The 26266-nt window shown below is 34.7% G+C and overlaps 1 protein-coding gene across 5 annotated transcripts in view; it reads left to right on the plus strand.

The window, feature by feature from the left end:
* Nectin3 (nectin cell adhesion molecule 3) overlaps window positions 1-26266 on the plus strand; it is a 103613-nt gene that overhangs the window by 35735 nt on the left and 41612 nt on the right. For 3 of the 5 annotated variants that reach the window (XM_035444520.1, XM_027412565.2, XM_027412563.2), the window contains exons 5-6: window positions 1599-1750; window positions 6921-8719. In XM_035444520.1, the coding sequence (XP_035300411.1) occupies window positions 1599-1750; window positions 6921-7501 (733 nt within the window). In that variant the 3' untranslated portion in view covers window positions 7502-8719. Of the gene's footprint in view, window positions 1-1598; window positions 1751-6920; window positions 8720-17409; window positions 17549-19711; window positions 19797-21828; window positions 21859-26266 lie in introns of those variants that run through there. The other 2 variants (XM_035444521.1, XM_027412564.2) reach the window with 2 other exon arrangements.

The following is a 26266-nucleotide window of genomic DNA, read 5'->3' on the forward strand; positions in this document are numbered from 1 at the left end:
TGTATGTGCTTGTATATGTATATCATATTCATATAGGAGCCCAAAGAGGCCTGTAAAGGGCATTACAATCCTCAGGATCTGTACTTAGACACTTGTAAGGGAATATATGGGTTCTAAGAACCAAGCACAAGTCTTCTGCAGGAGCAACAAGTGCTGTTTCTTTGGTAAAACACCCTATGCAAAAGTAAATTAGAGGAGGAAATGTTTTATTCCCACTTATAGGTCACAGTTCATTGTTGAGGCAAGTTGGGGCAGGAATTGAAGCAGAAATCTAACTTTGGTGTACAGCTCAGTTCTATCTATCTAAGGGTGGTGGTGCCCGCAGTGGGCTGGGCCTTCCTATATCAGTTAGCAGTCAGGTAAATGCCAAAACCTTTCCCCAGTCATGCCCATAAATCCAGTCTGATCTAGGCAATCCCTCAATTGTGGTCTCACATGACTTACCCGACTGACAATTAAAGCAAACTAGGACTGACTTAACTCCATAGCCCGTTTTTAAATTAGATTATTTTCTTGATGTTTGTTTTATTTTCTTGTGTGTGTGGTATATATTAACTCAGTAGATACATAGCTGACAAATATTTTTTTTTTCCTGGTATGGGCTTTTCTTTGCTGTACACAAGCTGTTTAATTTCATGAGGTCCAATTTGTCAGTTGTTGGCTTTGTTTCCTAAGAGACTCAAATTCTGTTTAAGAAGCCCTTGCCTATGACTGTATCTTGTAATGTATCACCTTCCTTTCCCTGTAGCAATTTCATAGTTGCTGGTTTTATGTCTTTTATCCATTTAGAGTTGGATTTTGTGCCAGGACTGATCTACAGATGTAGTTTCCCTCTGCAGTGAATGTTGTTGAATATAGATCTCCATGGCTGCTCAAGGTGCTGAGACCAAGAGATAGTTGAATGCACAACCTTGAATAGGACATTTAGACAACCCCAACAAATGCTCGGGGAATATTTTGAAGAGTGGTTGGGAAATGAAAAGCAGAAAGATGGGGAGAATAACTGGCAGCCTATTCTGACCCTACTCAAGATTTGACTTGTCACCAATCAGTTGTTCATCAATAAGGGACTCATGGAACCCAGTCCCTGCTTACTGAACTATTGGCTATCCTGTATTCTGGGGGAAAAGATAAAATGTGTTGTCTTCAGTTAGGTTCCCACAGATGAGCCCAGTAGGCCCCAATGGATAATTACAAATCCATGGTCACACCAATAGACATGCATAAGACAAGTAACTCTTGAGGGGTGGAGGCAGAAGATTTGGAGCTTCAGAGTTGATAGACGACAGTTACCAGAATGCAGTGTATATATAATTGGTAAAATTGTGGAAGAAACTTAATAAAAGCTATGAAAATCTTCCCTCTTGTTATTTTGACCTATGTAACATACATAGATTAATTTTCTAAAGAAGTGGGTGTACTTATTGCACTTGGATAGTTCATCTTCTTTGAAATGAAATTTATCTGTATTCACAATTAATTATATCCAAAAGATAGGGAGTTTTATTGGGCATCTTAAAAGTTTAGCAGGTTAAATAATTGTCAGTATTTGCTATTTTAAACTATTTAAAATAATGTCATGCTTTTTAAACATCTAGGTTGGATGGACAATGGCCTGAGGGTTTATTGGCTTCAGACAATACTCTTCATTTTGTCTCTCCACTGACTTTCAATTATTCTGGCATTTATATCTGTAAAGTGACAAATTCCCTTGGTCAAAGAAGTGATCAAAAGGTCATCTACATTTCAGGTAAGCTATTGCCTCTTAGAGCAGTTAACGTAGTGCTAGCCTTATAATTACAGTATAATACTGTGCAGTAAATTTTATGCCCATAACATTGGATTCATTGATAGTAAAAAGCATTTAAAATATGTATATAAAATGCAGTTCTTTAATGAAATGTCAAAATGTGTATGCAAAAAGTTCTTCATATTTCTTTGACTAGTGGCATGCCTTTCTAAATTCTTTGGTGTTTAAATAATGAACAGTGGTTTTTTTTGTTTGTTTTGTTTTCTTTTTCTTTATTTTCTGCTTTACATGTAATTGTCTGATAAAGTGGGATATTAACTTTGTTAATTTGGCTTCAGAAATAGCATTGTTTGCCATTGGAGACGAGATGGCCATTTTTCGTTAATGAGGGATGAAAAGTAAAAATACTACGGTGTTTTAAGTGAAATTTGGTATTTTTTTGTCAAGTTTTTATTTTTTCATATACTGGTTGTTTCACTATGAAAGTTTTGTTAATTTGGTTCAGTACAAATTTGAGCATTCACAAAATATAAAAACAGAATCTACATTTTTTATTAATAACTATAAATTACCCATGAGGTACTAATGTAGGAAAAATACATTAAATATTTGAGTAATTCTTAATGATCAAAAGGATATAGCAGTCTTCACATCTGACATATGGGGAAAGAGGATGATCAAAAGGAGGACTTTGAGATGAAGGTTTGTATTATGGGATAGATAATAATAACGCTCAGTCTCTTCAAACGTATGACTAACTTACGGATTTTACAAAGCGTTTTGCTGGTGCTTTCAGTGCTGTGACCCTGTGCTTGTCCCTAGTGTCATTGGAGGTTAGGAGTGTGCTTATGTCAATGCTTACTTGCCCTCCAGGACAATCAGTGGATTATTGCCTAGCACACAGCAGAGTTTTCTTTCTGTATGATCCTCTAAAGGAACCTGAAGCTGTGTACATCCACATTCAGCTCTTTAGTAACAATACTCTGGTGGGCAGTTGATTAAAGTATGAGTTGCTTTCTTTCCTTAAAGGACAGTTCATTTGCTTGTGAGTTGTCATATTCACTCAAGATAGAGCCCTTTTTAGCAACTTTCTTTCCACTCTTTGCTTCACTCAGTCTATCAACAAACCTGTATCTATATGGGTATGGAGTATTACCCACTCTACACCTCTCTTCTGCTATTGCTGCTTTGATCCAGAACAACCAGAACTTGTAACCTATAAAACTGTTTCCCTCCCTCTGTGGCCCTGTCACCCTTCAGTATGTAATCAGATGAGCAGCCAGTCATCCTTTTAAAGGGTGCATTAGATTATGCCACTCTTTCTTGAAGCCTTTCCTGAATTTTACTTACCCCTGGTAAGAACCAGATGTGCACAGTGAATAACATCATCGTTTATATTCCTTGCTCACTGGTTCATCCATACTGGCCTCCTTTTTCAGTGAATCTAACAGGTATGCTTCTGCCTCAGAGCTTGCATTTTCTATTTATGTAGTCTGAAGTAGCTCTCCACTTGCTTTCCAAACTGTCATGTCACCCAACAAAATCTGCCTTCTTTCTATGATTCTCCTTACCCTTTTACTATCTCCTGTCCTCTACCTTATCCTTCTATTTGGTACTTGTCAATACAGCATACTATACATTTTTATCTATATGCTTATCTATTTTTATCCCCACTAGAAGTTAATTCTTAAAGGGCAGGGATTATTTATCTATTTTAATCATGGCTATTTTGCTGCCATATCCAATAATCTATGACATACAATAGGTTTTTGGTGCATTTTTGTTGCATGAGTGAAAAAAAATAGATTTAGGAAAGAAATAACCTTATTTTCTTTGTTTAGGGAACTGACTAATCCTTTTTTAAAATTAAAACTTAGTGTTATAAACTGGTGAGAAAACTTTGAGTAAATATAAAATGTCAGTTAATTACCTTGGAGTACCATTGAAGAAGATAACATTGTATGAGATGGTGTGTACCAAGTCATGAAGAATTATTACCTTTCTATACATAGTGTACGGTACTGTTTTCTGTGCCAGGGCTATTACTTTCTCTATTGCTGCTTATATTATGGTAAGCATCCTAGATGTGCTGATGCTTTTACAGAGGCTCCTTGTCATCAGTCTACTGGGTTTTTATCAGGGTAAGAGGCTGTAATTGACACAGTGTTAAATGAACATTTCAAATATATAACCTTATGTCAAGAGTCAAAGTTTTGCTTAGAAAAATAGAGTTAGCAACTCTGCAATTGTGGAATTAGGAAATTATTTTTACTATCTTTTATGTTCTCACATTAAAGGCCATCAGGCCTTGCACAGAAGTTCATGGGCTCATGGTGTAGTATTCAACTTAGGTTGCTGCATTGTATTCTAGCATAGTGTCGCTCTTGTGGCTATCAAGTGGTTTTTAATCCCAGACTAGCTGAGTGCTAGAAATTATATTTTTCTGGTTTGCTGTTTGCTTATACTTTCACATAACTGACTTATTACTTCTCTGAAAGTAGAACAGCAAATTATGACAGTTAACATCCTCACCCCATGCCAAGCATGCTTACTCCTCTGTGAAACTAAATTTCATATTATTGATTTGAGAATCCACGAATAAATTCAAGAATCTACAAATGACAATTTCTGACTTTAAGATCTTTTTAGTTTAAACAACCTACATATATTAAGAAATAAGTCGATATATGTAATTTCTAACACAGTTATCAGTAGACTGAATTGTACCTTATGGCTACAAGGACATTCCCGAATGTATTATATTTTGTACTATTTGGCAGAACTAATTAAAAGTTGGTGAAACAGACTTAAAAGGCCCTTCTTTTGGTGTCAATTTTAGAATTAATTGCAATTCTTTTTAATCTGTCATCTTCTCATATGTCAAACATCTAACAGAGAGTATCTGCAAAGTATATAGCAAAAAATGTCTGATTGAAACAATAGGAATGATGATGTGATATTAAATCACTATTGATAAGTAATTGTTAATGATTATTAGAACTTTTGACTCCATGCATGAGCTATGATTCATTCTAGATTAAAATAAAAAGATAGGTCTGCTATATATTGCCATATGTCCATTACTTAAAATGTTCAATGAAGTGTTAACTCCCTGTAGGCTTCACATGGCTATGCTATCTTCAACAATAGTTAAGGAGAACAGTGAACTGATAATTATCTAGGGCCACTAAAAAAGGCTACTAAAGTTTTTTATGTATTTTGTTAGATTGTTCTGAAATTTTTATTTTGTTAAATATGAGAAAAAGATCAGGTATCAAATTGTATACAGTTAAAAAATGTGGCAAGTTGAAATAAAAATGTCAAATTTTTATCAATGTAACATCATTGAGTTTCATATTTTCTACTTGGTTGGAGCTCTGATGTATGCACTGCTCTAAGAAAAACTAGGGAATCAGGAGCTGTCATAAGCCTTGGAAGTCTCTGTGTTACAGACAGGTATAGATGTAGAAGTTTTAAATAACTAATGTAGGCAGTTTGTATTTTTATTTTGATGTGCTAGTACATTTTCTTTTGCAATCATTACATATGTACCATTGAGTAACTTGGCCTCCTTGTTGCTCCCCTGAACAAATAGCTTTTCTCAGGAAGCAGTGTAGGTGCTTGTCTTATCTGTGTAGTACCTCAGCTCCTCAAAGCTGGATCATAGGAAGGTTTACTGCTTTACACTAACAGAATCCTTCAATTTCACAATTGCTTTCTTCAGAGTGAACTTGTTCAGCAAGAGAAGACTGTTATAAAGTCTTCAAAGTCTTCCTAGACTCACATACATCTAGCACTTGATAGCACCTGGCAATAGCTTAAAACCATAGAAAAAAGACTTCTATGGTATTTGGTAGTTTGTTGGGTTTTCTTTTTTTGTTTGTATTTTTTTTTTAATACTGTACTTGCTAAATTTTTACTACATTCTATACATATGGCATTCCGTGATGAAACCTGTTTCAGTAAGTATATTTCTTTAGCTTGTGATGTTAGAATAACTTACCCCATGTAGATTTAGTATTTTCTAACAATCATTTTAAAAAGCTCTGTCAGACCCACTCACATAAAAATTAATTTTAGGAGATTACCATTTGGGTCATTTGTTTTTATCTATGAAAAAATTCACCATTTTTATATTCATCTTTTCTTTAAATTATAGAATTTTATATAATATGGCCTACAGATACTATTTAATGGACAATTAACCAATCTTTAATTTTCACTATTTATGTTTAGTTGCTTTTTAATATTAATGTCTACTCTGTAATATAATATCAATAAATGGTCCATTTGCATCTAATATTTAAATTTAGAATGTTCTCTCTAAAATATTAGCTATTCTCTTTGACAGTCTATCTTGAAACAATGGCATGGAATTATGCAAATATAGTAGAAATTCTTTCATTTTATAACTTCATGTATATTACCTGTTGATTGTTACAGGCAATTATTACATTTTTATTTTGTGTCGGTTAGTCTCATTTGATAATAGCTCATTTGATTGACATTGTTTTCAATATATGCGCTTTGATTTTTAAAATTATCAAATAATGATCTTTACTATTACATACCATTCATATAAAAGTTGTAGTACTTTTTATTTAAGAAAAATATTTTTGAGAGAATTAATAAACCAACAACTTATGTAGTATGCTCACTTAACAAGATTCTATAGTTTTTCATTCTTTTAAAAGATAAGTTCTGATCTTATAAAGTAAAGATGCATATTAAGAAAACATTTCATTTTTATTGTCATTTTATTTCCTTTTGCTACTGGCTAAGAACATATATTTGAATACTTGATTTAATTGAATTTTTGTCTGATTATTCTTAAGCTGGCCATGTATATATCAGTTAAGTAACAATCTGCATTGAAATCATAACCATTCTTTAGAGAACAGTGTTACTGGGATGTAGATTGAATGCCTTTAGACTCAACGCTATCGGTTTCATTTTTCTCCCGTCATTGGCAACTGACTAAGTGTCAGTTCTTTTTTTTTTTTAATATTAGTAAGTAACACTACTTTCTAATCTTAAATTAAGAATGAAAAACTATTGTTACTGTGAATATGTATTCATTAACTACGCTGCCTTTTCAACTGCTGCTGAATCAGCCTCATTGACATTCTCTGCCTTTCTGTGTCTTGTCTATCTTTACTGTTTCCATTAGATCCTCCTACTACCACCACCCTTCAGCCTACAGTTCAGTGGCATCCCTCAACTGCTGACATCGAGGAGCTAGCAACAGAACCTAAAAAATTGCCCTTTCCATTGTCAACTTTGGCAACAATTAAGGATGACACAATTGGCACCATCATTGCTAGTGTAGTGGGTGGGGCTCTCTTCATAGTGCTTGTGAGTGTTTTGGCTGGAATATTCTGCTATAGGAGACGACGGACGTTTCGTGGAGACTACTTTGCCAAAAACTATATTCCACCATCAGACATGCACAAAGAATCACAAATCGATGTTCTTCAACAAGATGAGCTTGATCCTTACCCAGACAGTGTAAAAAAAGAAAACAAAAATCCAGTGAACAATCTAATACGTAAGGACTACTTAGAAGAGCCAGAAAAAACTCAGTGGAATAATGTAGAAAATGTCACTAGGTTTGAAAGACCAATGGATTATTATGAAGATCTAAAACTGGGAATGAAGTTCGTCAGTGATGAACACTATGATGAAAATGAAGATGATTTAGTTTCCCATGTAGATGGTTCCGTAATTTCCAGGAGGGAGTGGTATGTTTAACAACCACTAATGTGACTTCACTGTGTACAATGTTTCATTCATACTAGTTGATCATTTTCAGATTGTTCATACTTTTTCTTGAGGAAGAATAAGCTTTTTCAACTTGATTTCGAGCTTACTTTTTATATTCTGATCTGACAAATGAAAATGTAAAATCTGGGTTCAATGTATCTGAGCTGCTTTACAATTTTTTTCACTGCTGTACTACTGTCTCAAGATTTAAATTCTAATGCAGAGTACTTTATTGGTCTGAGGCACACAGGTAAGAAGAAATGTCAACGTTAAATGTATGATGTTTTTGGTACAAAAATTAAAAACAGAAAAAAATGAAACTACCTTGGCATTGTGTATTAAATGTTTACCTAAGACTATAATCTCAAGTATAATGTTTCTGTAACATAATACCTCTCAAAACGTATCACCACTATGTGTACTCCATCAAAATTGACAGTAAATCTAATTCAGAAATGCTTATATATTTTTAGTATGCTAAAATTATTCATCCTGATGGAGTATCTTTCATTTTCAAACATTATTTTCTAAGTTTCTATATAGATAGAATCTTTACCTCTGCATTTTAATGAGCCTTGCCATAATTTCTGTAGAGTGGCTTTTCAAAGATATTTTGTTGCACTAAAACTGTGGCCATAAACTCAGTGAATATGTGTAGAAGAGCATAATTAGCTGGTCAATATTTTTGTCCAAAATACATTCAAGAATAATAAAACATATGCCTCCTAACACAATAATTATTAATTTTTTCATCTCTGGAAGAAAATTCTTAAGTTGTTTTGTGAACATGGTATATGAAACATTGACCTTATTTTAGTGATTTATTTGCTAAGTATGAGACTAGTGATGAAAATTGGTACACAGATAAGTACAGAGAGGGTATTTGAGTATTTTCGTGTGCCTGATTTAGACATGAGCTGTTTCAGCCAGGAATCTATACAAAGAATTTTCTAGATCATCTTGTTTTGGTTATTTAATGTTGGTGTTCAAACGGGTAAATGTAAAAGCAATTAAAATAAACTTTGAATTGTGAGGTTTAATTAGACATTGAATTACAGAACCAGTTGTTTGATAACACTTGCTGATGAATATTGGCAATCCATCCCCTTTTTCTCCATGTCTTCTTAAATGTATGTATATGTTTCAAACTTTTTTTTGTTTTGTTTTGTTTTCTTTTCCAAATTAAAACTGGAAATGTATCATGGATTTTTTTGGGTTTATTTTGTTCATTTGTTTCACATAGCTCATTAACTATACTCTTTCCAGTATCATGTAACTTCTGAGATATGTTATATAAATCATCAATTGTTAATCTTCTTTGTATGGTAAATTAATTTGCAGTATTCAGTTCTAAAAATTGTGATAATGGCAACTGTTTTAAGGCCCAAAGAATGTTTTTCTATTGATTGATTAGGAAAGAGGATGGTGTAGAACAAGTATCTTGTCAGGACAGTGAAGATGTTAATAGAATCGTAATAGATAAATTATTTTTTAATAAAAAGCAAATTAGATGCCCTTCACCAACCACCTACTCTCAATCATCTTTCATTCATATATATATATGTATATATATATATGGATTTTATACATATAATAGAATTTTATTCTATATGTTTCATATAGAAGACAGAATTGTGGCATATTCCTAAAATATTGCAAGTAGTGAAAGCTTTATTCTGAATGATTAGATATAATTTTTCTTTAGCACTGTTGTGAAAATTAGAGACTCTACCCTGACATGTATTATAAGGCAATAATATCAGATTAAGAAATAGTTAGTTCACCAATATCTCATTGAAAATATGTTTAATCACCTAATGTACAAATAGTGAGACACATTAGTTCAAGTCATTGGAAATACACTTCCTTAGTAATAATACACTGTGGCAAAACTAACTTTATTTCATTTAAGTATGAGTAGTGATAAGAGCCACAAGAAAGATAGGCCTAAAATTTCTTTCCATGAAAGATAAGAATTTATTGCTCTTTTGATTGAAAATTTTATTTTGAGAAGTGAGGTTTTGATATGCTGTGTGAGTGCAAGCAGATTGATCATATTTAGGATTCTATGTAAATCTCTACTTGAATATATAATCTAAAAGAAATTTGTACTTAAGAACTATTTCTAAAGTACAGATACTTACTGATGATGAACTCCCTTTCACATTGTGTCTATTTTGTGGCTAATTTTAGGCGTTTTGTATGGTTTTGTGGGCAAAAGGCAATCTGGAAATCTATGGGGTATTTAATACAGTCTGTATCCATAATCTGGATCATTTGGCATCCTGGGGGTGTGGCAGGTTCTAGGAATATTACACTGGTGCTTAAGGCTTTTATGAAGCATTGCACTGTTGTTCATAAAGCTTTATGTATGTACACTGTACATAGGGAAGTTGTCTGTGAACATGAGTATTCGCATGAATACAGTAATGTACACAGTTGATTGTCAAGTATACAAAATCATATCTCCTTGGAAAATTTGAAAGATTATTTTTACCCTATAGAGATCATGTTTACTTTTATTACTTTGATATGTTTTGAACTGTTTCTACATTTTTATATTTACTTCATGTTTTCTTTTCTACTTGTTAAAGTACTTCAGTAATACAAATTGTTTTTTGTGTAGATTTTATTAAAACATAAAAGCTTTCATAAGCTAGAAGTTAACTGTAAACTAGTATTTGATCGAACATTTAGTATTTAACCATGTGCCTGATAATAGATGTGTGTGACTGTGCCCATCCCCTGTCACACACACATACATACACACACACACACACACACACACACACACACACACACACACACACACACACAGCTCTATATAAAGAAATCGTTAAGGTTTTCTAGTAGTGACTACTGCTTCTGCTAGTCATCCATGTGTGAAAAAGTTCTAGGAAAAAGCTATAGCTACATGTTTTACATTAAGGGATTATAGGAATTAGATAAGTACAAAATTTGACAAAATGTAGCCATTTCGTATGCAACAATACTTGATGTGATTTTGATAGACTGTTAAAGTATATAAATATAATAGGTTATTTATATATGGAAGTAGTCAACATAAAATATGAGAAAGGAAAGAATGGTGCACATAGTGAATTTTTAACCTTACAGGGTCTAGAGTATAAATAATTCCCTCTCCCACCCCCACCCCTCATCCCCCCCACACACTTTTGTGTTTAACTGGAAATGGCCTGTCAAAAAAGGATGGGACATATTTCTCGCCTTTTTTTTTTCTTCATTCTGGGATTGGGTTTCATTTTTCAGTTTTAGTTTTTAATCAATAATTCTCTCTGTCTCCCTCTCTCCCCTTCCTCCCTCTCTCCCCTTCCTCTCTCCCTTCCCTTCCTCTCTCCCTTTCCTCCCTCCCTCCCTTGCCTCCCTCCCTTCCCTCCCTCCCTCTCTCCCTCCCTCCCTCCTTCTCCTTCCTCTCTCTCCTTTCTTTTTAAACCAAGTTACTCTCTTTAGGTGTTAGCTCTCATTGCCATGTAGTAATCATAAAATAAAGCTTAAAAAAAACTTTTCATTGATATATTTCTAAAGCAAGATGAAATTCTGTATTTTCTTCATCTTCATATTTGCTACTGTGCCTGTGTTTGTATGTTCATGATGTATAACCCACTTTTATTTCAATTAACAGTTAAAATGTAATTAATAATCATAGGAATTAGGATCTACTTCATTTCTCTTCCCAAACAACTAATATCAGGTTAAAGATAGAGTTAAGTAAACTGACAGTGCCTATAAGTGTACATGTTAGCCATACTGACATGTTAGCCATTATACAGTTTGCTTTTAACATATATTCAGTAGCTATTTTGTATATTCATCATCAGTGATATTCAGAAACATTTGAAAAGTTACATCTGTACCACACATGTGCAACCTGTTTGTCTTACCTTTCCTTAAACACTCTCTACAACTGTTACACAGAATTTACAAGTTATTAGGCATTTTAAATGATCTGAAGATAAATTGTTTGTAGGAGGATATATGTTCATCTAGTAGTTTGCTAGGGATTTGAACATTGCTGTATTTTGGCATCTTTGGGATCCTGGAATCCTGTGCATAGATACCAGTTTGTTTTCATTTTTGAGATCAGCTCATTTTAAAAGATACTTAGATTGGCTTTTAGTGGTGTTTACTTACTGCTTATGAATTGTTTTGAGTAGAAATCATACCTTATAATCAAGTTCCTGTTTACTATTTGTTATTTTTAATAATGGTATATATTTTTCTAAACAATGTTTGAACAGGCAGCCATTTCTTAAAGTGGCATACACTTTGGATTGTTTTGTCCAACTTGTAATATACAATAAATAATTGATTCATGAAAGTATCCTTAGGGTAGTGTCGACAGTATCCCAACTTCTAAAGTTTTAAACATGTCTCTGGTTACATGTCTGTTTTCTTCTGTTACAAGAATTTTAAAACATGAAGATGAGTAATGAAACTAAAGCTACTTTTACAAAAGGTTGTACTGTATATATTTTATGTAGGGGTCATTTATTGAAGCTTAGCAGGAGTTATGCTGTTTCACTTTGGAAGAGTAAAGCTTATTTGTTTGTGAAAAGAAAGTAGCATTTCACTATCATAGCTGCATACTACGACAACAGCAGTGACACAGTGAGCATTAGAATGGTACCATTACATCAGAAATAACCCTTAATGCTTGAGAACAATCCAAAGGCTTATTTTTTACATGTATATTATCTCTCTATATAAACATCAGTACAGAAATTACACCATTCCAGTTACCAGAAATGTCTCAGGGAAAACCTACTCGTGGGGATTTTTTTTTTTTATTTTTATTTTAAATCCACCTACTTTGGTTATTACCAGTTCACTGTTATAATGTAATTTAAACCCATCACCACTCCTGTCACTGTCAAATTGACAGTAAATCATTTTGCATTCTAAAAGATAGATTGTTCTAAAAACTGGCCATAGTATCTTTTTAAAAACTTTTCACAATATCTTTATTATACCAAAAATGAACATTTCTCTAATTTCAAGCAGTAAGTATTCACATTTCTATCAAGTTGTAGCAGTTTTAATTAGGATCCAAGTATGATCTGTCATTGCAACACACAATACCTTCTGTGTTCTAGCCCACATGCCAGAAGTTTCTTCCATCTTTTGTTTAGTGTGTTTTCTACAAATGGCTTCATTTTCCTACAGTTTCCCTGTGTGGATTGTCCATTGTACCCCGATTGCATCCTCCACATGTTTATAAGTTTGGAGCCTTGCTTCATTCAAATTTCATTGCATGAGCCAGGTTACTTCGTAGGAGATGATGCATTCTTCCACCAGGAGATTCGTACTCATAATACTTGCTTTTCTGCTCTGACACTAGCAACCATTTGGTCCTAAATGCTGAGACACAGTAACAGTGGGCCTACTCATATCCATATAATATTAACTGTGCATTACCTTGTGGTGGTCCTGATACATGAATAGTTCTGTCCATGTTTCCCCTTTATTGAAAACTTCCTTTTACCCCTTTCCACATTGGGAGGCCAGTCCATGTAAGTGTATCTCAAATGATATGTTTATGATACTTCAACAGAATAAACAAATGCCAACCATGGTTTTTTCTATCACCTTGTATGTTTACAGTTTATCCTTATTTTTGCCTATCTTTTGTAGATCGGTGAAAACTCTTGATTGTAACAGGAGCTAAAAAAGAATTAGTGTGTATTCCAAGTATATTTGTGCTACTAGAGCAACTCAGTTGTATGTATTTTAAAATAGTCGGAAATGGACATTTTAACTCTGATCAAATAATACTTTTCAATGTTGGTGTCATTGTCAATATTTGGGAGGCATAATGTGCTTCATTTTTAAAGTTAACTTTTTTTCTCATAAATTGATATTTAAAAATGATTAAATGTGCTTCATTTTAAAAAATCTTGGTTTTTAGACTTTTTGATTCAATAATTTAAAAAGACCTTATTCTGTGGTACATATCTTTTGATACTTGGCTTAATGTGTTCTCTCAAACACAACTTGATTCACATGGCATGAGGGCATTGTTGAGAACATGAAAGATTTTGTCACAACTATTAGTTTGAGAGCTTGACTCTGTGTGCAAGATGTCTATTTTTCTGTGTCTTGCCAATTGCAGTGAATTCACATACTTTGTTCTTTCTACCCTCTGTAGGTTCATTGTTAGTGTAATTGAAACTTAAGAAAATACAAATCTATTTTAACTGGTCTCTTGATACACCTGAATTATATTTGGTTGATTTATCACAACTCACTAGGTGGTCCTGGTTTTACTTTCATACTATAAATAATGGTAGAAGTTTATGTACTGCTTTTATCTGAATTATGTGATACCTTCATTATGCCCCTTCTTTTGTAGAATAGTGTATACTAGTTACAATGCTTACCTACTGTGTATCACAGACAAATTTTGTTAATCTCAATTTGGTTAGGTGCTCACCTGACACTTGGGGGTACAGTTTTTCGTGTTAAAAATGAATACTGGGTCAGTCAGCCGAACTCCCATGTGTCATATGCGTTGATTATACTGAGAAGAAACACACAAGCAAAGAGCCTGAAGAAATACCCCAGTTCACATTTGTTGTGGAAATGTTCCTTTCTTCCCATGAACAACTGACACTTGGATCCTGTCAGGCTGGCAGTGCCAATTCACGTATTTTATGCTAGTTACCATTTGTTTTGTTTTAACCATTGTTGCTTGTTTTTGCTTTTCCTTGGAAAGGAGGAGGTAATTTGGTACTAGTTGAGTGTAACAACTCATTCTAGACAAGCTCTACCACTGAGTTATTAAATGTGTTTTAAATATAAGTTCTATTTCTGTACTTGTTTAGACTGCATATTTTATGTATTTGGAACCTCATCTTGGGACTGTTTCTTTCTTGTGATGATCAGTATTATCATCACAGTCTGATTCACCCTTGTATTCCTAGAGATGGGACAGTGCTTAGCTCATAGATACCTGATAATATATTGAATAAATAGCTAAAAATGACCTGAGCTAACTGTGGTCCTTAGGGAAAAATATTGTGAGATGAATGTAGCATAGATACATGCTTAGCCATGGTGTTGAAAACATAAAGGAGCTGTTGCAAATGAAGACTGGAAAGTTTTCAGTGGAGCTCAGAAGTCAATCACATGCTTGTCATGTGCACTGAAAACTGAGGGATTACGTATTGGAAAATGCAATTCTGTGTATTATGAGAGTCAGTGTAAGATTCATAATCAAAAACAAAACTAATTGTATTTGATATCTATAATATTTACTATGTGCATGTTTTCCAGAAAGGTCAGTGTGTATTGGTTGATAACTGACTTAAGAACATCTGTCTTAGAATGTATACTTAGTATCTATAATTACAGGTGATACATTCTTGATGTGTGGGAGATTGTCTTTTTTCTTTTCTTTTCTTTTGGGGGGAGGTGGGAGTGTGAGTTTCCAGTGGACCTGTGGTTGTGTAACTGCTAAATAGCAGCAATCTGTTGTTCCTAGAGATTCATACTGCCATTCCATGATAAAATGGTAACACTTATTTTCTGTCACTCTAAACATTGTAGAACATCTTCCTAGGTGGTCACATGCTTCAAGTCACTGGCTTAGGTTTAAAAGTGCCAAGTTTCACTTCCTCACTGAACCTTTGCACTTGTGTAGAATAGTTTATGTAGTATATGTATGTTTATCTAACACAGTGGTAGTATTTTTGGACCAAATTCTCAAATTTCCATCAAAATATTTGAGTTTGAATGCAATAGATATTGCATCTTCCTTTGTATTTCATTCTGACACTCAACAACTTATGTCTTGAAAGCCTTGGACTATCCTTAAATATACTGTGTCCTTTGCTTTTTCTTAGTTAGTAGAAGAATCAGGAAAGGCAATGTGAAGTATAACATACACATTTAGCATCAATTTACCTATTGTGAAGTGAACTATTTTTGTGATGATTGTGGGTTGAAAATCATAGTTTGCACTCATACTCAAGAGTAACCAGGGCTTTTAAAAAACAGTTTGGAAGTACTACTGTTCTGTCCTGTGAGCATCATAAAATAAAACTCACAAATTAAAATTCTGTGTACTTGGGCAAAGTGATAGGGACATGCTAGTATATAATAAATAGCAAATTTGACAGTTGGGACTTGTATTTCTGCCTCTTCTTTCAGGTGGTTGGCCTTGGTTGGTCAAGTCCTTAAAATGGACTTCAGTTGGCCAAACACTAAAGACAGAGTGAACTCATCAACATCATGGTTTGGTGCAGTGGTTGAAAATATAATTTATATTCTGAAGAAAGTGGTTATATAGAATGATTTCAAATCTCAGATTTACAAGCAGGAAATGCTCTTGCCTGCATTGACAAATGTGAGAGCTAGCGATTAGACTGATAAACAGAAGTTGAAAATCTGTTGTGTTAAAATTGAAAGTTGTAGTTTGAGCATGATTGCATACTGTGCCCACTCTGACTTGAGTTTATGGATTGATTGACAGTTTATTCAAATGGAATACTTACACTGAGGGGTAAGAGTTTTAGTCTAAATGAAATGACCCACTAATAAACTTGTTAATTTGCTAAAGAAAACTTTGGAAAGTAAAGCCCTTTCACCATGTAAAACCGCATGTGCACAGGACTGGTCTTGAACTCAGACATACACCTGTCTGCCTCCTTAGTGCTGCAATTAAATGTATATGCTACCATGCCCAGCTACAAACCATATTTTAATAAAAATAAAAATACTTTGATAGGTAAAATATTCTAGTGCTTCAATTTCATTTCAGTTTGCCATGTCTGGTCTGAAGAATAATTGTAAGGATTTAAGACATGTAACTAAACCATTTTAATGAAAACAGCCCTTAATTTTCCATAGGGAGCAAGAGGGCAAGGCTGTATTAGCTGTTGCCTCCCATCCCAACCCCCAAATCAGAGCAAGAGCACTGGCTGGAGACTTGTACCCTACTTTTCCTTTTGTTCTCTACAGCTCATTAACTGGATGACTGTGGGCAGGCTCCTTTAGAGTCTTGTCTTCATTTTTAAAGTGGCATTTCTCGTTGTCTACCTTATTGGTTAGAAGAGTAAAACAAAATCAAGTTTATGGGTTAAGGGTGTAGTTCATTTGCTGAGCATGTACTTACCATGCACAAAACTGGCTTGGTTCCCCAGTAGCACATAAACTGGGCATCGTGGCAGGTGCCTGTAACCCCCACTTACAAGGTTCTGCAATTACAATCATGAGTTTATAGTTACCCGTGGCTGTACAAGTGCCAGTTTGGCCTGAGATACATGGAACCTGGTCTCAAAAAAATAAAAAGTGGAAAATTGGTGTGAGGAACCTGTAACTTACAGAGTCTCTCCACAAAATTGGGCTGCTGGGTTTCATATGGCTAGAATTAAAAGTAAAACATTTGAAATCCATCTTTTGAGTTAATGAATGATATGCCTTTTAGAATTTTTAAAATATACACTATCACTTTTTATATCTGTGGTATGCTTTTTTGTTTTTTGTTGTTTAGTCTTTGAATATTATTTTAATAGTGTTTTTCTTTCATTTTAATAGAATAAAATGGTAAGTGTGCATTACTGGTCAACTGATGTTTTTATCACCTGTTGAGAACTTAAGATTATCTTCATCTTTTTATTTATCTTTAGACATTATTTGATTATAGAAAATAGATTTATTCAATAATGCCTGATTGGAGATGTTCTTTCCATAATTTGAGTAAAGCAAACCTGGGGACTTAATGAAAATAGAAGGGTATTAACATGATTTTGGGTGCTTTAAACAAATTGTTGGGTAAATACTTCAAATAGCCAATTGAACACTGTAAAAGTTAGAGCATGCAACTTTAAGAACTCTTTAAAGTTGTTTGAAAAGTCTAATTTTTTGTTACTTAACAGACATCCCACTTAAGCAGACCTCATCCATAGCAGTGGCTGGAGCTGTGATTGGAGCTGTCCTGGCCCTTTTCATCATTGCTGTCTTCGTGACTGTGTTGCTAACACCGAGGAAGAAGAGACCATCCTATCTTGACAAAGTGTAGGTGACAGTTTTGCTTGTGTTCAGCTGTGAACATCCATTATACATTAGCCTGTATGTCCACCTTTATGTTACTTATATTTGGTGTTCAACAGATGGAAATAAGCATAGTGTTGGACCCTTGTTAGTCAACTGTGATTTCATCAGAACATGTTAAATTTCATCAGAACGTGTAGTAAGAATCTTCACAGGGCTGCTAGAAGCAAACGCATTAGGCAATGCCTCATTCACAGGCATTATATATCTTTCCAAATGCATCATATTGATAGCTTATTTTGGCCAACCTAAATAGAATTCAGGTACTAACTACTGATTTCAGTATTGAAACATCTTAGGCTTAATTATATGTCTGCCTTATATAGAGATACAACTAAACTACCAAAAATTATTTTTAGAAACTATCATTTTTTATTTTTATAATTGTAATTAGACCAATTCTAAATTAGAAATAAGCTTCTTTTACATGTCAATCCCAGTTCCCTCTTCCTCCCATCCTCCCCTGCCCTCCCCACCCCCTATTCCAACCCCTTTCTGGCATGAGGCTGGTATTCCAGTGATGCATCCCTTTGTTTCTTTAAAATGCTTTGGGGCATGACTCCACTTCTTCGATCTGACACAGTCACTGCACTGCTTTCTGGGTTGTAAACCCTGTCATAATGGACTGACAGCTGTCATCATCAGCAGGTCACTGCTGCCATAGCTTGGGTTTTCTTATTTAAATGGTGCTATAAATTTTTTGCAGTTTTCATTAGAGAAAAGTTACTACTTATGAATAAAAGATGGTAAAGTGCTGCTTTAATTTGATAATGTAAGATTGGACTTCTTTTATAGTAAACTTTTATGTATTTATTGAATTATTTTCAGTATAAAATACTTTATGCCCATATTGAGAACTGAGTAGATCATAGCACATTTATTATTTTAGCATCGGAAGATTTCATTTATCTTTTAATATACATAACTTTTTATTTCATTTGCTAATCAAGAGTACTGGAAATACATCTTTAGTCTTCAAATCATTGAAAGCTATTTGTATATGAGAGATTGTTTTCTATAAAACATAGAACTATAGACCCATAAATGTGTTTGTAAACATCTAACTGGTATTGAAAATATGTGTAAATATTAGAGAATTTTACAGTTGAGGTCATCAAAAATATATTCTCTAAGGAAATCCTGGTTCCTTTGTCTATTTCAGATGGCATGATTTATAATGAATTGTATCTGAAAAATCTTATGGGATAAATGTTCTAAAAGTGAATAACCACCTTTTTAAGATGTATTTATTTTCGTTTCATATGCATGTTTGTCTTTGTCTGCATGTATGTCCCTGTACCATGTGCATCCCTGATGTCCATGGAGGCCAGACAAGGTGTCAAATTCCCCTGGCAGTAGATTTTTCAGATGATTGTGAACTTAATGTGGGTCCTGGAAACTTAACCTGGGTCCTATGGGAGAACAAGCACTCTAAACTGCTGAGCAGTCTCTACAGCCCCAAGGCAGCCCTTTTGAAAACCTATCTTGGAAAGAAGTTCCAAACTCTGATGTGAGCTTTTGTCAATCTTCTGAGTTACTTATATGACCATTTGGAGAAACATAATAATACACACATTGGGAGCTGGAGAGATGGCTTAGCGAGCTAAGAGTGCTACCTGCTCCTGCAGAGGCTCTTGAGTTTGGTTCCACGCATCCGCTTCTGAAGGCTCACAACCACCTGTAACTTTGGCTGCTTGGATATGACCTCCCTTCTGGCCTGTGGGCATCCACATACATGTGACAGACATGCAGACATATGCACATAGACATAAATAAAAAAAATCTTTTTAAAATCCTCCTTTAAAATGTTTGTCAGCATAATCAAAGTGAAAATATGCCAAACTTAAGGTGGATTGTGCACAAGATACTTGTTTAATAATTTTAAGTGTTACAATTTGAATTGCTTCTTTATTGTGAACAAGATAATTTGGTGTTAAGTAGTAGAAGCACTGATATCTTTTTATTTCCTGACAGATTAACAGAATATAACTTAATTAAACATGTAGAGTAGAATAATTATGTATTATTATAGTATGAAGAAAATGTCCTTTAGATTTGTGAGAACTTTGTTTTTTTTGTTTTTCCTCCCGGAACCCCCAACACTTCTGTTTAATATATTGAACACAGAATTGATCTTCCTCCTACACATAAGCCATCCCCTGTCTATGAAGAACGAGTTCCTTCCCTGCCTCAGAAAAGCCTTCTGTGTCAGGTATGTGTTTGTGAAGACACTTAACATCACCTGAACTATCTTCTAAAGTCTGCTCAGCTGTTTCGGTGCATGTCTACAACCCATGCACCTGAGAGTCTGGAACAGGAGAACCAGAAGTTTAAAGTCATCCTTGGCTATACAGTGAGTTCGAGGCCAGCCTGGGCTACAGGAGACCCCATTGCAAAAATTGAAGTGAATAAAATTTTTTAAAAATCTATTGAATTTGTATTAATTTTTCAAAATATTGTCATTATCTATTTTGTAATGACACATAATTAACATGTTCAAGTATTCCTCTGAAATGTATGCATGATCAGACTTTGTGTAGGAGTTAGTAAGAAAAGTGATGGCTAATGTACTGTACTTGCCTTTCATTAGAAGCTGCAATTAGAGACTGGTTGTGAATTCAGTTGTCTTAACCTGTAGATTTATTGTAAAAACTAGGCATTTTCCTATGAATAAAAAGTGGAGACCTTGAATATATTTGGTAGACTGTTGTGCTCTTCTTTGAGCACCACATTTTTCTCTTACTTCTTTTCTGTATGAAAGAGCTCTAAATTTTAGCATTTCTTTATTGAGAAATGGGTGGTATATATTCCAGTTTAAAGTACAATGAATATTGGATCCTTATGCTACATTTGTGGTGACTTTTAGCATTTATGTTATAATCAGTGTGCAGTAACTCTTGTGCAAGTTCAACATTGCCATCTTTTGTCTACTCCTAAGTTAATATTTTTGCTTGATGTTTGAGAAAGATTAGATCAAATACTTGAATTCTTCTGTTCTCAACTAGAGTGTTTTTGTTCTTTGTTTACTGTTCATTTTGCTGCCATTTTCTCTGTTGCTCATGTAGTGTATTGGGTTCTCTGTATCTGAGATTTGCCTCGAATAGTTTATTTTCCTTAAAATGCATGCCTGGATCTTCACCCTGAATTCAGTCTGAATATATAGAATTCTGAATTTGGTGGGGAAACTGCGAAGGAATGGCTTTGTGAAGATGTCCTCAGCTTCTGTTCCTTCACTCATCATATAGTCAGTGTGCTGTTAGCATGGGTGGTGCAGGCAGGCATGTGGAGCATCCTGCCATGTACTGCCCCTGGCAGTGACTCCAGCAATGTGACATGGGATGTATCATCTTTCCAGAGCTCTGTTTCACACAAAGTACAGCCTTTGGCAAATAAATAAAAGTAGGAAACAGTGTAAAAATGCCTGTGGAGACCTTGACAGAACTGCTATATGATAGAGAAGGTTCCTACCTTTATCTGTGGGTGCCCACTCTTTGTTCTGAGAATTTTGTTTAGGATATTATTGTTAGTTTCTTTAGAACAAGATTAATTGAACATAATTGAAGTGTCAGGAAAATCAGTTTGTATGTATAATTTGTATTTTCAAGATGACTGTTTATGAAGGCTAGAACTAGAAAAAGTTATTTGGTTCAAATCCTATGTATTGGGTGGTAGTTAAGAAACTATAACGGCATATACACTATAAGACACTGCATAAAAACTTACTGAGTTCTTTGTATATTTTGGAGATCAGCCCTCTGTCAGATGTGGGGTTGGTGAATATCTTTTCCCAGTCTGTGGACTGTTGTTTTGTCTTGCTGACTATGTCCTTTGCCTTACAGAAGCTTCTCAGTTTCAGGAGGTCCCATTTATGAATTGTTGATCTCAGTGTCTATGCTACTTGTGTTATGTTCAGGAAGCTGTCTCCTGTACCAGTTAATTCAAGGGTATTTCTCACTTTATCTTCTATTAGGTTCAGTGTGTCTGGGTTTATGTTGAGGTCTTTGATCCATTTTTACTTAAGTTTTGTGCAAGGTGAAAGGCTTGGGTCTATTGGTAGTCTTCTACATGTTTGCATCCAGTTATGCCAGCACCATTTGATGAAGATGTTCTCTTTATTCCAGCGTATATATTTGGATTGTTTGTTAAAAAGCAGGTGTTCATAGGTGTGTGGGTTAATATCAGGGTTTTCAACTATTCCATTGGTCTACCTGTCTATTTTTGTGCTAATACCAAGCTGTTTTCAGGACTGTCTTGCATGACTTGAGCTGACAGTGAAGCAGAGGGCTTCCAGGATGGCTCAACTTGGGAGGTATGAGATAAATTACTCAGATAATAATTAGAGTAATTTTATTGTAGTAAGTTTAGTAACAGGAATAATCCTGAGCAGAAATGAAGAATGACATTGAAATGTAGTCAAAACCTTTTGTTAAAGGAAATTTGATGGGAAAATACCTTGTATAAAGATGAGTAGTGTTGGCCCTTAATAAGTAAACAGCCCAGTTAGCATTGTGATTCTTTTTTCCTCATTCAAATCAAGCAGTGAAAAGCACTAGTCACTAATGTTTTCTTCTAAATATTAAGCCAAATCTATACAATATAGGAGAATCAGAACTTGTGTTGGACATGAAATCAGTCATATTCTTCATTCTTTTAAAAATGCATTTAGAAATAGTTTAAGCTTTAGTAAGATAATTTATTATGACCCCATTATACTATCACACACTAATTGTACTGATATTTGTTTTGAGTTTATCTTACATCAAAATGCAAAGTATATAACTATTTCTTGGTTACTAAGGAATCTGTGAGTTTGTGATGGCCATGCTCTGATCTTATCAACTTAAAATTGATTAATTTCTACTTGAAGTCATTACTTAGTGAAATCATTACTTAGCTCTAACAACCAGGCCTGGTTCTACAGGTCTCATGTTCCCAGAAGGCTAACCTAGCTTTAAGGAAGAGCCTGATGTCAACATTAAACACCATTCTCTCCTCAAAGGAGATAGGAGACAGTTTATTCTGGATCCAAATATGAATGTTCATAGCCCAGGAACAGGGTAGCCTCAAATGACATGCTCCAGTGTAGACACAAGGTATAGAACAAAAGAAAGTCTTAAATTGAGGTACATTTTCTTCTTATACATTGGTGGAAACATAAAGTAGTCAGGCCACAACAGAATGCAGACATCCCTAATGTGCGTGTCATGTGCTATCTGTTCATACCTTTTGAATTGGTGGATGCTAGCTAATGGTCTGTTACGTTAATGTTTTGTACGAACTTTGACAAGATGAACTCAGAAGTGGCAGTGAATGTCTGTGAAGGGGACTAAAGACAGCCTATGTATGATAAGGTGGCTTTAGATTTGCAGCATTCTAACAATCAAACTGTAGTCAGCATTGTTGAGTCTTTGAGTGTGAGTTTCTGAGAGTTTCAGTTTATGCTGACCTTTTTCATTGCTGGTTTTGGAAAGCAGTGATTCCTTCCCGTGCACACAAGTTCAGTGATAAGCAGTTACTTTGTTGGAAGTACATGCATTAATCCCTGAGAACTTTTCTCCCAGATACACATTTTTTTTTTTTTAGGAAAATGAAGCCTGGTATTGTAGAGAGACATTTTCTTGAGTGAGAACTGTTTTCCTACAGAGAAGATGTCTGAAGTGGCAGTAATACATTTTTAGGAAATCAGAATCAATGTTTTGTGTGAAGGCAAAGAGCCCTTAAGTCACCAGTGTGTACTCTTCATAGCTGAACACCTGGCAGAAGTGATCTTTATTTATGAAGCATACAAGCTTTCAGCATTAAATTGTGTTTTACAATTTTATGATAGTTTATTTTCCTTATATGTCTCATACAAAACTATACTCATCATATAAAATATAAAATACAATCTTACAGAAATTTAAAAGATCAACTGTGCAGATCTTTTTCTTCATTCCAGCATCCTCAAAGTTCTGCAGACTACACTGCTGTTGAAGAGTTAAACAGCTCACCACACTTCAGTCCATGACTTGACTTTATACATGTTCAGATTTTAATCTGTGAATGGTTATTTTAAAACATAGGTGGAACAATATCATACAACTATTTTGAAATTTTTTCTTTCTCTTATTTACTATGTCTTCCATGATAATCTATTTTTCAGAGTGGCCTATGCAATTACCTTTATCAAAATCCTCTGAATTACTAAATGAGCACTCACCAACACAGTTTCAGTTGCCTTGTATTGGAATCTTTGGATTTGTTAACAGTTGGCATGCCCCTGCTTTCAAGTCTAAGTTCTGTTTTTGTATCTCTGTCCCACTGTGGTTGACTTTCAAAATACTCCATTACATTGACACATAAAATTCATCCAAGGAGATCCTTATTTTTGTTTCCGAATTATAGTGAAAATACTTGACGCATTTTGTTGTGCTTGTATGTTTATGAGATTTATGCCAATAGGTAGAATCATTTTTTTTAAAGAAGAGGCATATTATCAGCCACAGTATCAATATATATTCTTACAGATAGCATGCAAAACCTGTTTGCCTCTCTGTCCTGTAGTAGGAGGTGTTCTGTGGATGTTCTAACTAAACATTCCGTGGATTCTTGGATGAAGTGGGTCCTAGTTACTGGTTACTGAATCACATATTATATCTTCCCCAGTTTCTACATTGTATTTTGAGCTTTGATTGTTTCTGCCTCATTGATTCTGATGTAAATATAGTCCTTTGTCTTACATAATTTTCTGTTTTTAAATGTCATAGTGTTGTGTAGGCTATTAAAATTTTTTTCCAATCAGATCTATCTCTTGTATTTAGTGGGAGGTTGTTTTTGATCTGAAAAGCTTTCCATTCAGTCTCTCTTGGCCAGAACATATTTTTTTTAATCTTATAAATCTGTAATGGTTTATGTTTTATTTTAAAACTGAGATTTTTGTGGTGTGTGTGATTTCAAGTTGAGACCTGTTTAACCAGCGAGATCACCAGTTGTTCAAATTTTGGAGATCTTGTCTAATTACATTATATTTTTGTGTTCTCCTACTAAACCATATGTTGGTGATATGATCTACTATTCAGTGGAACAAATTCCTTTATCAATTTTCCTTGCCAAGATATTCCTGTTTGTTTGTTTGTTTGTTTGACTTTATGAATAACTTCCCAGACTTCATAAAACTATATATTAAAGTTAGGGATTACTCTAATGAAACTGACAACCGTGGTAATACCAATTCAAAAAGAAAATGTCATAGGCTTTCACTTTGGTGTTTATTTTTGTATAAAATTTCTTCTCCAGAGCATATGTTTTATTTTCTCTTTGGGTTTATTGTATACGATTAAGCATTTTGATTGCCAGTAGTATTCTCTACCCCTGCCTCTACCTCCATGGCTTCTTCTTGTTCTTGTTCATGGAGTTCCTATTTGGTCTAAATAATAAAAGGCCAAAGTCAGATGTAGAGGAAAAATGCTGAGAGGTCAAAACGAAGGAGGAGAAAGCCAAAGCCCACCTTCACCTTATTAGTTTCCCAGCAGAAAAGAGAACAAGTTCCTGTTTCTTCCCACTTATATCCTCTTTCCACCCAGCCATCTCACTTCTTGTCTGTCTGTACAGACCTCCTGACTTTTATGGTTGGCTAGTAGAAAGCTCTATCCTCTGATCTTCAAAAAAGATTTATTTATTCAAGCAAGATATCACCACATCTAATAGGGAGTTGACTAACATGTACAAAGACTCATACTAAAACCACGTAGGGTTTTTGATAATTATTCCACTGATGGCTCTTCTACCATATTCTTTGATTCAGGGTTTCTTAGTCAATCTCAGAACTCTCTAATTTGACTGGCTTCACTAGCCACCTTGCTCTAGAATCCAGTGTTTGTCGTTCAAGTTTCAAATTACAGGTGAGCCTTCACAACTAGCATTTGTGTGGTTACTGGATTTTGCAAGTTGATTTTTTGCCATTTTCCTGAAATTGTTGTTTCTAGAAATATCCTGCTGGACTCTTGGGCATCATTTATATGTAATATCACATTCGTCTGCAGCTACAGATGATTTGACTTCTCCTTTTGTGGTGATATTTTGTTTATGATCTAATAAATAAAGCTTGCCTGAAGTTCAGAGTGCAAAGCTAGCCAAACTATTCCTAGAGGTCAGGCAGTGGTGGCACACACCTTTAATTTCAGTTAGCCATAGAAGCTGGATGATGGTGCTACACTCCTTTAATCCCATCACTAGAGAGGAATATAAGGCTGGTAGAGACAGAAGTGCAGAGTATTCAGTCTGCAGTCATGCTGAGACCAGTATCACCCCTTCTGGTCTGAGCCTTGGCAGAAGTAAGAATTCTTAGACTCATGCCATGTGGCCAGCTCTCCCATGCCTGAGGTGAGGATTGGACCATCTCTCTGGAGTGCTAGGGGTCAGCTCTACCATGAGAGGGCAGTGCCAGCTCTCCTGCTGTAGTGCCCCTTTAGAGGGCAGGCCCAGCCATCCCAGGGCCAGCAAGAGAAAGGGCTGACTCAGCATGGCCCTTTCAACAGGCATTGTTCCTCTGACCCCTCTGTAGTAACCTGAGCCATGGACATCAACTCTGACCCTGGCTGCTGTTGGGTCATGGACCAGTAATTCTTTTGGTCAGTCTGATAAGTATTTAGAGATTCTAATAGGGATGTATTTATATTTTGCCTTAGTTTTAATTTGCGTTTA

The sequence above is a fragment of the Cricetulus griseus genome, chromosome 4 (assembly GCF_003668045.3).
Source record: "Cricetulus griseus strain 17A/GY chromosome 4, alternate assembly CriGri-PICRH-1.0, whole genome shotgun sequence".
In the NCBI taxonomy this organism is placed as follows: Eukaryota; Metazoa; Chordata; class Mammalia; order Rodentia; family Cricetidae; genus Cricetulus; species Cricetulus griseus.